Raw genomic sequence first — 14,610 nt, 5'->3', positions numbered from 1 at the left:
GAACCGGAGACTACTTTGTAGGCAAGCGTTAGAGCCTTGAATTTGATGCGGGCCGCCATACGTAGCCAGTGCCTCATCACAATGACAAATGCTGCACCTGAATGCAGTGTTGTGCCTGAACGCGTTCATTGAACGAAAGTTCATGAACTCGTTCATATTTTGACCGAACTTGAACTGAACGTCCTGCATTACTGCCTGATGAACGTTACTGTGAACTCGTTCATTCTGGTGTCTGTGAACGGCACGCTCTTTCAGTTTAACTTCGTTCAATAGGGTGCCAGATTTCTACACAGCCTTCCACATGAAAACCCGGCTAAAACACACCGTAAAAAGGCCTTAATATGGCAGCATGCAGGTCACCATTTCTCAAACTATGGGCCGCGGTCCGCAACGTGGACAATGCTGGTCTGCAGAGTGAAATTATTCCCGGGGCATCGTCTGATAATTTGCTGCGCAATTGATCAAGGAACCGCGGACAGAAAAATAAAACAAACGTTTCTGCAATTAGTAGGAAATACTTGTTAATTTGGTGTCATCAAACATAGAGGCATAGAATTAAGTCGTGGTATGAGCGTTTATTCAATGCATGCGTGTGCACGTTGGTAGCAAAGCTAAGCTCAACCTATTGGAAGGCTATTTAATTATGAAACGACATTTAGCCTAATAGAACGACGTGGATTTACGCAACTTCCATAAAAACAGAGCACAGACTATATAAAACACTGTCTAGCATTAAGTATTAAAGTCAGCCAAAAGATATTAATTAGTCTTAGTTAAAGATAGCTAAAGATCTCCAGATCAGTGATTTATGCATGATCTGATCCGCCATTTACCATTCACAAAAGCTGGTTGTGTTTCCTGAATCCTTACAATCAGGCATTCAAATGAAATGTATTTACAGTTTTTTCTGATTGCTTAAGCACATTTTTTGTAACTATGGCTTTTTTTGCAAAACTCTACACACAAATGGCAAAACCTCTCACCCAATCAGCAAAACATTGTAGTTCTCTTGCAAAAGCTAACACACCTTGCTTAACTCTTCACACCTTCGTAAAAATGGTGTTTTTGTATCTAACAGTAAACACAAGCCATCACAATAGTAAGCACACAATGTGCCAACAACACACTGATGGTATGAATAAAAAACACATCTGGCTTTTGCTTTCTCTGTGCACAAGGTAGACTATGTCAGTTTGAGGTCATACTTTTGTCATAGTTCTGTAAACATACAGGGATCCAAACTTCAAGTATTACATGTAGTGTATTTACACACATCAAAACAAACACAAGTGTGTTTTTCCAAGTCAAAACACAAAATAGCATTTCACTGAGACAAAACAAATCAGTCTACATCGGGTCGTCTCTCTCAAAATTCTGTCTACATCACATAGTCCAAGGCACCGGGAAAAATATATTCTGGAATGACGTATCCAGGCCTGACATGACAATATCCCCACATGTAGACTGTTTTTTTGTCTGTAAAAGGGCTATTTCTTTCTCTTCTCACTCTTCCTGCTCACTCCATTGTACCCATTGTACATTACCTGTGGCTTATTTATAGTGCTTAGGCTGATTGCAAAGTGAACTAATTATCTAAAACAGTTTTCACATGAGAAAGTGTGCCAGAGAGTTGGCAAAATAGTGTAAATAATAGCCATTGTGCCTACAGTTGTGCAAAGTGTGTGTTACAAAATTGCAAACTCAGTGCAAAGCAGTGTTTGTGCTTTTAGTTTTGCGAACTCAGTGAGTGGTTTTGCCATTTGTGTGTAGAGTTTTGCAAAAAAAGCCATAGTTACAAAAAATGTGTTTAAGCATTCAGAAAAAACTGTAAATAGCATATAAATATTCTATCAGTGTATGATGCTTGCATGAGGGAAAGATCCCAAAACAACGGCACCCATATAATTGCTTTTGTTTTGAGAAGTATTTCTCATGCAAGCATCATCCAACAATGCAAAAACATTGCAGGCCTAATTATATTTTACAGTAGTAAAGCAGTACTCTGATGTGCATGTTTTCACAAACTTTTGTGAACAATCTTAGCACTTTAAACATTGACTGTTTTGAAGTGCATGTATAGCAATATAGTATAAAAATAATAATAATTGTGATATCATTATAATTTGATGGGGGGTGGGAGGAGGGGGTGGGTTCATGTAGGTGGGCCCTATGACCCCAAAGTATGCCTTGACTGGGCCTCAGGTCAAAGAAGTTTGAGAAAGGCTGATGTAGACGACAAAGCAGCAAGGAGGCGTCGTATGATCATTTAAACAAGTTTTATGACAAGGTCGGTGAGGATGGGAAAAATCGTACATTTCTGTGCAAACTTTGCCCGCACTTCAGTCACATCCACAGCAAACCTGAAACGGCACATTGAACTGAAGCACCTGGCTAGCCTTTCAAGGTATGTGGAAGCCAATACAAAATCAAAAGACTGTCAAGACAGATCCTCAACCCAAATTAACTGCATTCTATATGGGCTGTGGCAATAATTTTGAAAAATAATAGCTCGCAGTAACATATGAAAAAAAAAAAGAACTATGAACTAGTTCATTTTTGGAAAGTGTGAACTTAGTTCAAAATTTTTAATTATGAACTATGAACTGAACTAGTTCATTTTAAAATTTGTGAACTGAACTTTGAACTAGTTCACGTAGAAAGTGAACTTTCCCAACACTGCCTGAATGTGTCCTTTTGGTCACTAACTTACTATTTATTTATTTTTATAAATGCTTATTTGTGAAAATAAAATTGTTATTTATCAGTGTTTATAATTTGTTTTCTTACGGCAAATGATTTGGTCTCTAAATAATTAGAAAAAAAGACTTGGATGATACTAAATATGTACGATATCATGCCAGTCTAATAGTGACGTCAATGGAAATACACCAAGCAACAGGCCACGGGCCATGGAAATGACATTCAGCTGAATACCATGTCAGTAACATGCTTTCACACCCACCTTACAAAAGCTTATTTTAACCAACCATTAATGGAGCTAATCACAAAAACCATGTTTCATTGGACAAAACCCAAACATATCCCACTAATTGAAAACAAATGAGTGATGCTCAAAACAATTACAATGTTGATCCTGTAATCCATTTTCATGTGAAATTGCAGGCATACACATCAAACAGTGCTTGCAGTTTGCTAAGCAAGTCATGTGTGCAAGCACGGCCTGCCCGGGGTGTGTAGGGATTAGAGGATATCTACACGGCCGTGAACAAAACCAAAAATCATAATGGTTTATAAATGAAATAAATCCTCTGTGTTTGAGGGAAAAAGGGGCTGAAATGATTGACAGCGCCGGTCCATCCTGTCTTGTGTTTCTGGATCACAGTGCACCATAGAGACAGCCTGTTAGAGGCAGAGCGGCATGATGATGTGAGCATCCTTCATGCCCTGGGCATCTTTCACCACTCTAGGTGTGGATGTCTCTGTTGACCAGTGTCAGCCGAAGGTCTGGGAGTGCTGGTTCAGGCTTTAGCAGCCGCAGGCACACCTGACTCACACTCGGCCCCCGCAGGTCATAGGGGACATCCGTGTGCGTCAGAAATGTGGAAGGTGGACAGGGCTGGGCAGCTGGCTTCCCTTTTGGAGATGGGAGTTTGGTGCTGGCAACCGCAGAGTTCAAATGTGGAAGACTTTCGCAAGGTGAGATTTTAGCTAGTGTTGCTGATGAGATCATGTATCCAGAAGCCATGACGCTCTGTTTCTTAGAGTGGATGGTTTCATCATCGTCTTTTATAGTTTCAGATAAAAAGGTTTAACTTTTTAGATTCTTTATCAGTATCAGAATGTTCTGTAGACATCTGTTGGAAGGTATACCAGGATTTATTCAGTATCACTATCAGAAAACATTACTTTACAGATAACCTTTGAAGTAGGTAAGATCTAAATGCCATGGGATGAATAGTTATTTTCTAAAAGGTTCCTTCAGCCGTACCACATTCTGACAAAAGATTCAATTCTGCAACAATTCAAGGTTCTACAATTCCATGTTGAATTCAATGAACCCAGAGCCCTATAGAGAGATCTATAAGGCTCTGAAGGAACCCAGATATTCTTTAGAACGTTAATTTTCCAACATTTCTGTACACCTTTAACAGCATCATTATCGGCCAGTTTGACCATCGCTCAGTGGTCTATGAGGTGGCAGATTGTTCTGTGCAGAACTTCTTTACGTATATCCACCATGTATAGTTAGACTTTGCTACCTACCTAACAAGAAATGATTTTACAGTTTTACTATTGGCCAGTTTGAGCATCACTCTGCAGTGCACAGAACAATCTGCTGCTTCATAGCTTTGTTCTGGAGCATTTCCCTTAATGTTCTCTAACAGGCACACACACATACACACACTTTCCCTTGAGGTCCCCTACACACATACAGTACACACACACATTCCCTTAAGGTCCTCTAATAGGCACACACACATACATAGGTACATATTTTATTCTTTATTTTATTTTTGAATAATTTGTTTATTATTTTAAGTATTTATTTTGTTATATTATTATTGTTGTTGTACCATTGTCATTGTTTTATGTTTTTTTGTAAGCACTTTGGTTCAACTCAGTTGTTTTTAAATGTGCTATAGAAATAAAGTTGACTTGACTTGACTTTACTAGAACTAGACTTTGGTAGAACCAGAGGTGGGTTCTCAGTCTGGGTGATCTGAGTGCATTCTGTTACAAAGAGATTACCCAGGTGCACAAAATTATAAAATCAGATTGTTCTAATATATTTACATGTATTCATTTAGCAGATGCTTTTATCCAAAGTAACTTACATTATGTCAATTATACAGGTGGGTCTCAAAAAAATAGAGAGTTCAGTAAACACAACCACAATCATGGGAAAGACTGATGACCTGATAGTTGTCCAGAAGACACTCACTGCCTCCCTCCACGAGGAGGGTAAGCCACAGACGGTCATTGCTGAAAGGGCAGGCGGTTCACAGAGTGCTGTATCAAAGCATATTCATGGAAAGTTGACTGGAAGAGAAAAGTGTTGTAGGAAAAGGTGTGCGAGCAACAAGGATGACCGCTGCCTTGAGAGAATTGTCAAGCAAAGTTGATTCAAGAACTTGGGGGAACTTCACAAAGAGTGGACTGAAGCTGGAGTCTGCATCAAGAGCCACCACGCACAGACATGTCCAGGAAATGGGCTACAAGTGGCACATTCCTAGTGTCAAGCCACTCCTGAATCAGAGACCAGGTTACTGTGCTTGATTGGCCAGAAAACTTGTCTGACCTAAACCCCAAAGAGAATCTATGGGGTATCGTCAAGAGGGAGAAGAAAGACATCAGACCCAACAATACAGACGACCTTAAGGCCTCAACCAAAGCAACATGGGCTCCCATAACACCTCAGCAGGGCCACAGCTGATTGCCTCCATACCACGCCACATTCATGCAGTAGTTTGTGCAAAAGCAGCCTGACCAAGTATTGAGTGTATAAATGAACTATGTTAGATAAATCAGACCAGTCAGATTAGTTCATTTCTTTTTAAAAGATAGACATTTCTGTATTCTAATATTTTGAGATACCGTAATCATCAAGATTAAAACAAAAAATTGCTTGAAATATTTCACTTTATATCTAATGAATATATGACAAATTGGTAACACTTTACTTGACGGGTGAGTTCATAACACATTCATAGCAGCTGTCATAAACTGCACATAAAGCATTCATGACTGTTTCATGAGACATGACTCAACATTCATACCAAACCTTTCATAAATGTGGAAGACAGAACGACGACATGTAAGTGACATGTTAGATCTTCTGCAAATCATGTCAACATGACTCCAGCTTCTGCTAAATATAAATGGCATAAATAGGAAACTCAACTTATGACTGAATGCATTTACATGTATTTGGCTGCATGCACTTGATTCCTATACAGACAAACTCTTCAATACACCCCAATCACCCCAGCAATATTACTGATGTCTTTCAGAATTTACCATTTTAAGTACAGTTTTCAACCTCCAACGAGGGATTTGATGAAGAATAAGGGCAAAGCTTAACACCCACGTTCACTTGGTGGCTACATCAGGCCATCGCACCACGTGAGCAAAGCTCCCTTAACACTTGGACACGTGGTGAAAAACCCTGAATATCTGAAATGAAAAGCATCAAACAGACTGCCTGGAAAGAGGAAAGGGAGAGAGATGTTTGAGAGAAGCTAATGAGGGTTCCTCCCCCACAGTAAGTCAGTGTTTCTCATCTGGGAATTGGCTTCAAAAGACAACAGACGCACACACAAGCACACAATACAGAACTGAGCAATTCACAATTTGTGGAGCTTTTTGAAGGTATAAATTGCCATATGACAATAAAGTTGTCTTCGTTTAGAATACACCAAATGCCATTACGGGCTTTCACACGAAGGGGCTTCAACTCATTAGTCATGAAAAAAAACTGCCTTTGAACAATTTCCCTGTAAAGTTATTCACATTTCTACGTGGCAATTATAAGATAATTGGCTTCATTTACTATATTTATCCCATATTGAATGTCTGTTTGTGGTAACAGCTTGTGACCAGATCTTACAGAGGCAAAGTGGAAGTGTTAACATGACCAATGCAGAGTGCAGAGGCCAGCTGTCCCCATGGGGATGTGCTGTGGACTCCTGCTCTACGCCGTTCCTCTTGCTTTTAGGGCTGAGCTGCCTGTCACAGTGAGAGATGGCACAGCTGCTATGGAGATCTGTAAGTGACATGGCCTTTAAATTCCAAGCCCCTGCAGCCAATCAGAGCCGTAGTGTTGAGGATCTGCATCAGGCCCGGGGCGTTGACGCCATTTCTCCGGTGGCAAATAAAACACTCACACAGAGAGAGATATCCCGCTCCGGTGAAAAGAACCTGACTGAGAAAATATGGAGGACTCCTATGACCTACAGTACATCACAGTGCCGAGGCTCTTATCTGACTTCCATGAAGCGCCTGACTACAGTGCACCAGACCAAACCAAATGATTGTGGTTGTCTGATCCTGTATGAATTACTAATCGTTGAGCTGCCTCCTCTGTAATTATGGGGTACCATTCTTTTTATGGCATGCCAGTGGGAGTCAATATGTTAGGCAACTTCAGTGTCTCTTACGAAAACACTAGGTTACTGTTCAAAGACGGGGCAGATGAAAATCAAAGAAGCTTTCTGGAAAATTCTGTATGTATAGTCCAAAGTAGTAAGTTAGCATAATGGTTATCTACTGGTCTTTGACACTATCCTTGCTTCAGATACATTGGATCCTCAAAAAATTCCACCAGAGTTCAGAAAAAAAGGCAATTTAAGGTTAATTCAATGCAATTAAAGGAGCTACCTAAAAGTAATTAAAGGTTGGGCAAAATAAATGAGTCATTTACCTGATAGGTGTTTGATTACCTCATCTTGAGGCTAGATGCTGCACAGTGTTCAATTGAAAATGCCAGTGTGATGGATTGTTTATTCCAGAGCCGAACGGCGATTGTTGACTTTGACAAAGTAAGAGTAATCCTTGTTGCATTGACAGCCCTGAATTGCTCATGTAAGGCATCTATCAATATTGGTTCCCTTTAACCCCATTTCATGGACTTGACCTTGTGTTAGAAGAACATGGAGCAACATCTGGGCGAAAGCGTCGTCATAGTTACATCATTGAGCCTGACCAGTGACTCAACGGACAAGAAAAGACTCAGATGTTACTGCTTGATGCCGCTTTTATGAATGATATAATGACAATTGTAGCTTGTGGAAGACATTCATGCTCATGAAATGGTTTTGAATATCAGCATCACTTCAAATCTGGTAACCTGTCAGATCAGAGGCTCTCTGAATGTTCTCTGGTGTTGGTGGAAAAGGACACACACATGGTACACACACACATGGTACACAGAACTGTTGTGTTAGGGGGCAGCCGTTATGACCCCCAAAGTTTGGCTCTCCCAATAAGTTTTTCAGTGGCTGTCCTAGATGTGGATGTCAGGACAGAGGGAACCAGAGCTCTGACGTTTTTCATTTCACAGCCAAGTGGTTAGAATGTGGGCAGAGTGCTTAAGCCGATCCCAGGCAGACAAATAGCAGCTAAATCATGCCCCATAGCACAGAGCGGAGATGGCATGGGAACAAGGGGAGCGTTTTAAACCCCTTCACTCACCCCCTCTGCCTGGCTATATATAGCAGGATCTCTCATCACACTGTGAAAACTCCCCAAATCCGCCCCTAAAAGCACCAGGCCTGCGGAAGGCATCTTTAACCCTGGACTTGCCTCTCTCACACTCCTGTGCGTTGACTCTCCTTCTCTACAGGTGAGGAGTTGCCATACTTGGCAACAAGTGTTTGCCTGTGGAGAGGGTCACCTTGGCAGCCTTCGTCATAGATGGTCGGCGTATACTTCTGAGCCATGAGGGGACAACATGAGAAAGAGCTCTAATCCCAGCTACCTGCTGAGGTCTTTCAGTTAGGCTGACACAGTTCGCCCCACACTGAGGTCTGCTTCTCAGAGCCTGACAGCAGAGCAGTGTACATGGGTAAAGACAGGTCAGTGTACATGGGTAAAGACAGGTCAGTGTACATGGGTAAAGACAGGTAGCCCTTGCATGCTGAGGCTGCTGCCATTTCACTAGAAGGTCTGAGCTGTCGGCTGAAGAGCCGTCCCTGACTCATCCTCAATGGCACTGTGAGGGAGTGTGAAGTCGTCCCCTTGGAGAACGCCTGAGCTCTTCACTCGATGCTTCACCTCAGACCACAGTGTGAAAACAGGTTTAAACATTTGCCATGGCAGACCTGCTGCTACTCTGATAGAAATGGTGCAGCACCCTGTGTTACATATATTTATATATTTTATGTTTCGTCAGTTGTTACACAACACAAATGAAAACAAGTCTGATTTGATACCCATTAGGACGCTGAGGTAGCTCTTCCCCTCCAACCTGGTTAAGTAGGACACTTCTTTGTTTCTTTGATGTGACAGTAAAGGTCCCAAATGGCCTGGGGAAAAAAATGCCTCAAAATTAATTTGTTGAGGGACATTTCATGGCTTTCTGATTAGGATATTGATGAAATGTAAACAACATGCTATAGAAAAATGACATAACATACAAACATAGCAACATGCAAACATAGCAAGATGATACAATACGGCAAATATCAAATGAGAGGCTGTCATGAAATCGCTTGTTGATACTAATGGAATATTTTACTGATCCACAGTCTTCATTTTTTACAATATAGTCTGCCTGCCCGATGTGTGTCTACCTTATACACATATTTGTACAGTGCTGAATGAGGGTATTAGGGCAATGCTTTCATTGGTGTCAGGCACCTTTCACCCCTGTTCAATATTTGCACACTGTGATGTATTTTGTCACGCTTCTGCATAATTTAAGAATGAAACATATCAAGAATACAGCAAGAATGTTGACTACTTTGACTATTACAAACGTGATGTTTTCGATATTGAATTGATATTTGAACTCATGAGTTGTTGTCAGAGAGAGTTTTATATTTACAAACGTATCACCATCTCTACGTTGCCATGATGAAAATGTCACAGCATTTTTCCCTATTGGATGTCAATGGGTTGCGCTGTGGAAATATGAATGGACACCCCGCAGCCGGTTAGCCTCCTCATGGCACTAATTTTAATAGCTTTCCTCCTGACGTCCTGGTGAGAAATTTAATATTACAACCATTTCCTCTCGGGCAAAATTTACTCCGCACGCTGTGCAATGTTTACTCTGAAATTGCACTATTGTCGGAGACGAAAGTTAAATGATAACAAATGCGCAACTCATTTCTGAAAAATATAGCAGAGAGCTTGGAGAGCCGCAACACGTTAGAGTGAAGACCTGACACCTATTAACATGCACAGAAAGCTGACGTACTTGCAATGTTTCGTTATTAATATTTCTCTCGGTTAAATGGACCCACTGCCAAAAGCAATTTTTCTCCATGAAATCACCGTTGACAAAGAATTGAGACATGGACACGTCTAGACTTCTGCAACTGGGTGGAGCATCAAAACAACTCCAATTGTAGTGATGATTGTTTTCCCCCTAGGAATTCTCCCAATGTTTAAACGTACATTAAGAAAGATACTATACTCGCATGGTAGTTGTAAACCTTGCCTGGAAAATGATATATGCTTGGATATTGTCAATTGGAAAAAAGTTACTGAACCACAGGATGATTTTAATCTTTTTAATCCGACTAAATATAGATTCGTTACAATCAAACAATTGAGGACGTCTTACAGTATATGCTTCTTAACATGTCATCGCCGCTCATGTCATCAGCCATGAGCCAGTTTTCCTGTGTATGACACACCCAACTGCATGCCTGCATGCGATTTCTTGGGTCTTATGGTCGCTGGTGGTTTGGCGACTTTGTAGCAGTATAAATCTGGTTTACGTATTATGCTACACCTGCATACATTCAAATGCAGTCAAACTGAATTTTCACCACCACAAACATGTCTTTCACATAGCCATTCATCTGATTAACAGAAGTCAACTAGAACAAAACTTGCCCCAGGCGCCATACATACACTTGATGGAAATAAATGTCGGGCGCGTTCACGTAATGAGGGATTTCGCTTACGCACGAGAGAATTCAATGCCTGAGGCGGAGCGAAAGACCTTCGTGCGGTTGCAAACGGTGTAGGACTAGATAAAAAGCCACACAGACTGCAGATACATTTTATTTAAAGCATCTATCGTGGAGGAAAGGGAGACTATATTGCGCGCACCAGCGCTAAAAAACATTTTGCTACCAGAACCATGGAGAGCTCCAACTGCTGGACACGGGCTGTTGTTTGCGCGGCGCTGCTGTTCGTCTTGAGTGGTGCTGAAACAAACGACTCCGACGGGGATGTGGATGTGAACGCAAGAGCGATTCGAGACTTTTATCAGCAAGACCCGAACTTGACATCCGAAAAACAACTTGTAAGTTTACGCACAGATTATCACAGTAGTATGGCATAATGTTAAGTTTACGCACAGACTATCACATTAGTATGGCATAATGTTAAGTTTACGCACATGAATAATGTTAAGTTTACGCACATTAGTATGGCATAATGTTAAGTTTACGCACAGACTATCACAGTAGTAGGGCATAATGTGTATCATCTACGATGTCGATTATATAACGTGAATGAGAACCCTGATTTCGGATAATTTTAGGCTCGGATGATTTTAGGCTCTATTGCATTATTTTGCTTCGACAGCTCGGCGCTCTTCAAGAGGTCTTAGAGAAACTGCAGACAAAAAGAGTGAATCCGTGGGAGAAGAAGTTTGGAAAAGTTCCAACGGTAATTTAGTTTCGTCTACTTGTGATATTCATTGTTTCCAGTACTTTAAATGAGGTGTGAGTGAATGCACATGCTTACTAAACTTGGTTATATCTCCATTGTTTTTTTTGTTTTTTTCAAAAATGATCTTGTAGATATTCTAAGGTATATGGGACTAGTTGGCACGTATTTATGGTCATTTGTTATCCAGAAAATGTGATGAGAAATATGTTATGTATACTCTCCAGTGTGATGAGAAATATGTTATGTATACTCTCCAGTGTAATGTGTGTGATGACAAATATGTTATGTATACTCTCCAGTGTGATGTGTGTGATGAGAAATATGTTATGTATACTCTCCAGTGTGATGTAGGTGAGCAGTGCGCTGTGCGGAAAGGTGCTCGCATCGGCAAGATGTGTGACTGTCCACGCGGGGCGTTGTGCAACTTTTTCCTGCTCAAGTGTTTGTGAATGGACTCTACAGGTTCGCCATAGCCAGAGCTACATGACTACATGAGCTACATTACATGTATGATCAGTCAAGCCTATCAGTATTTGTATGCACTTTAATGCAGAAACCTACTGTGAATGCCATGACTTTTTTTATTTTTGTCACAGAAATTACATCCATGAATGAAATGTACGACTAGATTTAGTGTAGGCTGCATATCTGTAAGAACTGCTTCGTGAAATAAAGTGCGCAACGACTTGTTTTTGTAAAGTAGACTTCATGTTTTTAATCTTCCTACTGAATGAACGAAATGGCATTTTAACTGTTAAAAGTGCATTCGCAGGGTTAGTATATGATAGACTAAATACTTGAAACAGTTATATTAAAGTGGCTTATATTAAAGGCTGTTTTTCTGTTCGCGTAGTTATCCACGGTCTCTGATAGCCCCCAAAACACAAGCCACTCTAATATGTAAAATAATACCTTAATATTTAGACTAATGTGTTATGAACAGCATATTATCTGTCACAAATAGTACGAGAAAAGAATCTAAAAACCCATATGGTTGACTCAAGTTGGCAGAAAGAAACATGTAGGCTACAGGGAAATCAATAGCATGGGAATAATCAGCCGTCATGATGTTTTATTTCGCTACTGAATGAATGCGCAATGAATGGATGACGCACACAACCAAATCCTCCACATGTCAACCTACGATGAAACATACTCAGGAAACTCAACATGGACAACAGTGTGTATCCACTGCAATTTTGTCTGTTTTTCAGTCACTTCCGGCGCCACATTTTCGTGTTAAACCTGACGTCGCCCACACCCGTAATCCACCTCACACAACACTGTATGAAGACGTGAAAATAAATACTTTTACCCAAAGCGACTTACAACAATGAGGAATAACATTTAAGCTACCTTGCAGAGGAGACCTCGGGCAACAATTGATTGTACAATATAGGCTAATATGATATCCAACATACCCTAGAGCTTCAAGACAATTTGTATCCAAAGCCATGCGACATGACATTCTAATAAAACGTTGAGTCTAGTTTCATCTATGAAAACAGTATATTATTAATTCAGCGCCCGCGTTTAATCATCTACCACATTACATACCGCATATCAAGGCTTTGGATGCTGAATATAACAGACGGAGCTCCTTGTACAGTGATAGGCTATACAAGGGATATTGTTGCCTGAGTAGCTACAGCACATAGGCCTAGATATCCTAGGTTTGAGGTCCCTGACAAGGGGTTATGGCTGAAGAAAAGACTTGTAAATTCAAATACATACATCGTCTATAAGAACAAAGGGCAAAATGTAATAGAAACCAATGTGAAGTATATACTGTATTAATTAAGAAAAATCTGTCATGCCATCACTGTCGGTAGATTCGTTTCTGGTTAGTAGGCCTACGTCCACGCACTTTGAGGAGCTAGGAAAACTTTTATATTATTTGAATGATCATTTGTATTGAGTATTTGTCGCCATCTACAGGATATTTGAAAACAGCGGCACCATCCTTGTGCCTGATAAATGTCACAATGTTCCTGCATGCTCATAATGGAGAACTTCATGCATTTGTCAGAGCGGGAAGGCTGAAATCAAGGATTGTGTTGGATGACTCACTACTAGATGAATTTAGAAAAGTAACTAAATTCTTCATCCATTAAATATGAAGCGCAATACATAAAATAAGCATGAAATGTGTTTTAAATGAATGTATACTTTATGTGGTCCACATTTCCCGACTATTAACGTTTTTGTTTAGATTTTTGACATTTTGTGACAAATACTGGATAGTTCTAACCTGGAGATTCCAGACCCTGGTAATCTAGAAAGATTAAGGGTCTGGCCACGAATAATGTAATAGCCCAACTCGAGGGGCGGCACCAAGCGTGCATTTTAAAAAAATCTCACTGCACGCAATTGGATAAGACTATATGACCAACGTTACTGACTGATTCCGGACTTCGACGCAATTGGATAACACTACGACTGTCATCTTTTTAGCTCGCCTTTGGCCCGCCTATATCAGATACACCGATGTGATTGGCTCCCCGCGATACAAGTGGTAAAAGTAAGGGTGCATTCAGAGCACCTCGGAATGACAAGGACCGCCCCCATGGCTACTTTCCGACAGCAAGTGTTCAGTGCTTTGCCATCGAATGTGTGACAAACACGGATGCCACAACAAAGGTTAAAACATACACTCACTAATCCTAAACAAACAACTGTATTTGCTTAAAATATAGTGTAAGATGCTCGTGAAAGAAAGATATGCAGCTTTTCAAGTGATAAAAAGGCCATTGAAAGATACCACATTATAGAGACCTATGTGACTAACTAGGATTGCATAGTCAGTGTCTAGTGAAACCACTGTGTTTCTGCTGTATCACAAGATCCAGTTGTGAGATTAAATTTGAATGGACCATTTTGGGGAATAAACAAAATACAGATTAAGTCACTGAGAGTCAAAGGTTTTGTCACTGAAAGGCAGGGGCATCGGACTGGGGGTAAAACCACTACTGATTATAGGGGCCCAAGGGGAGAGAGGACTGGGGGTAAAACCACTACTAATTATAGGGGCCCAAGGGGGGAGGGGGCCCTTGAAAAGTCTGGAATATATTTTATTTTACCGGGGTTGAGGAACATGGGGGCCCATCAGGACTGCCTATGCAGGGGCCCAGGATCGTGTGCTACAAGATGCTGAAAGGCATATGATTGGTTTGGATGCTATGTCACACAATTCCACTGCATAAAGAAGTGGAGCATATAGTAGCAACATAAGTATAAGTATATATATATGGGGTCCAAACTGGCAACCCTCCGGTTATAAGTCTAAAGCGCTAACCTGTA

General features: G+C 40.7%; 1 protein-coding gene across 1 annotated transcript; it reads left to right on the top strand.

The window, feature by feature from the left end:
* The first annotated feature begins 10,774 nt into the window (after positions 1 to 10,774).
* On the top strand, positions 10,775 to 11,759 carry cart2 (cocaine- and amphetamine-regulated transcript 2). Its single transcript, XM_076302418.1, has 3 exons — positions 10,775 to 10,939; positions 11,224 to 11,307; positions 11,652 to 11,759. Exons 1-3 carry the CDS (start codon positions 10,775 to 10,777, stop codon positions 11,757 to 11,759), a joined length of 357 nt encoding a protein of 118 aa, XP_076158533.1.
* The last annotated feature ends 2,851 nt before the right edge of the window (positions 11,760 to 14,610 follow it).

The sequence above is a fragment of the Alosa pseudoharengus genome, unplaced genomic scaffold, assembly GCF_046254945.1.
Source record: "Alosa pseudoharengus isolate Yale_2024_CS ecotype anadromous, Long Island Sound unplaced genomic scaffold, YU_APseudo_1.1 YU_APseudo_1.1_scf_10, whole genome shotgun sequence".
NCBI lineage: Eukaryota > Metazoa > Chordata > Actinopteri > Clupeiformes > Clupeidae > Alosa > Alosa pseudoharengus.
Note: the sequence above shows the minus strand (reverse complement) of the source record. Positions and strands in the feature narration are given on the sequence as shown.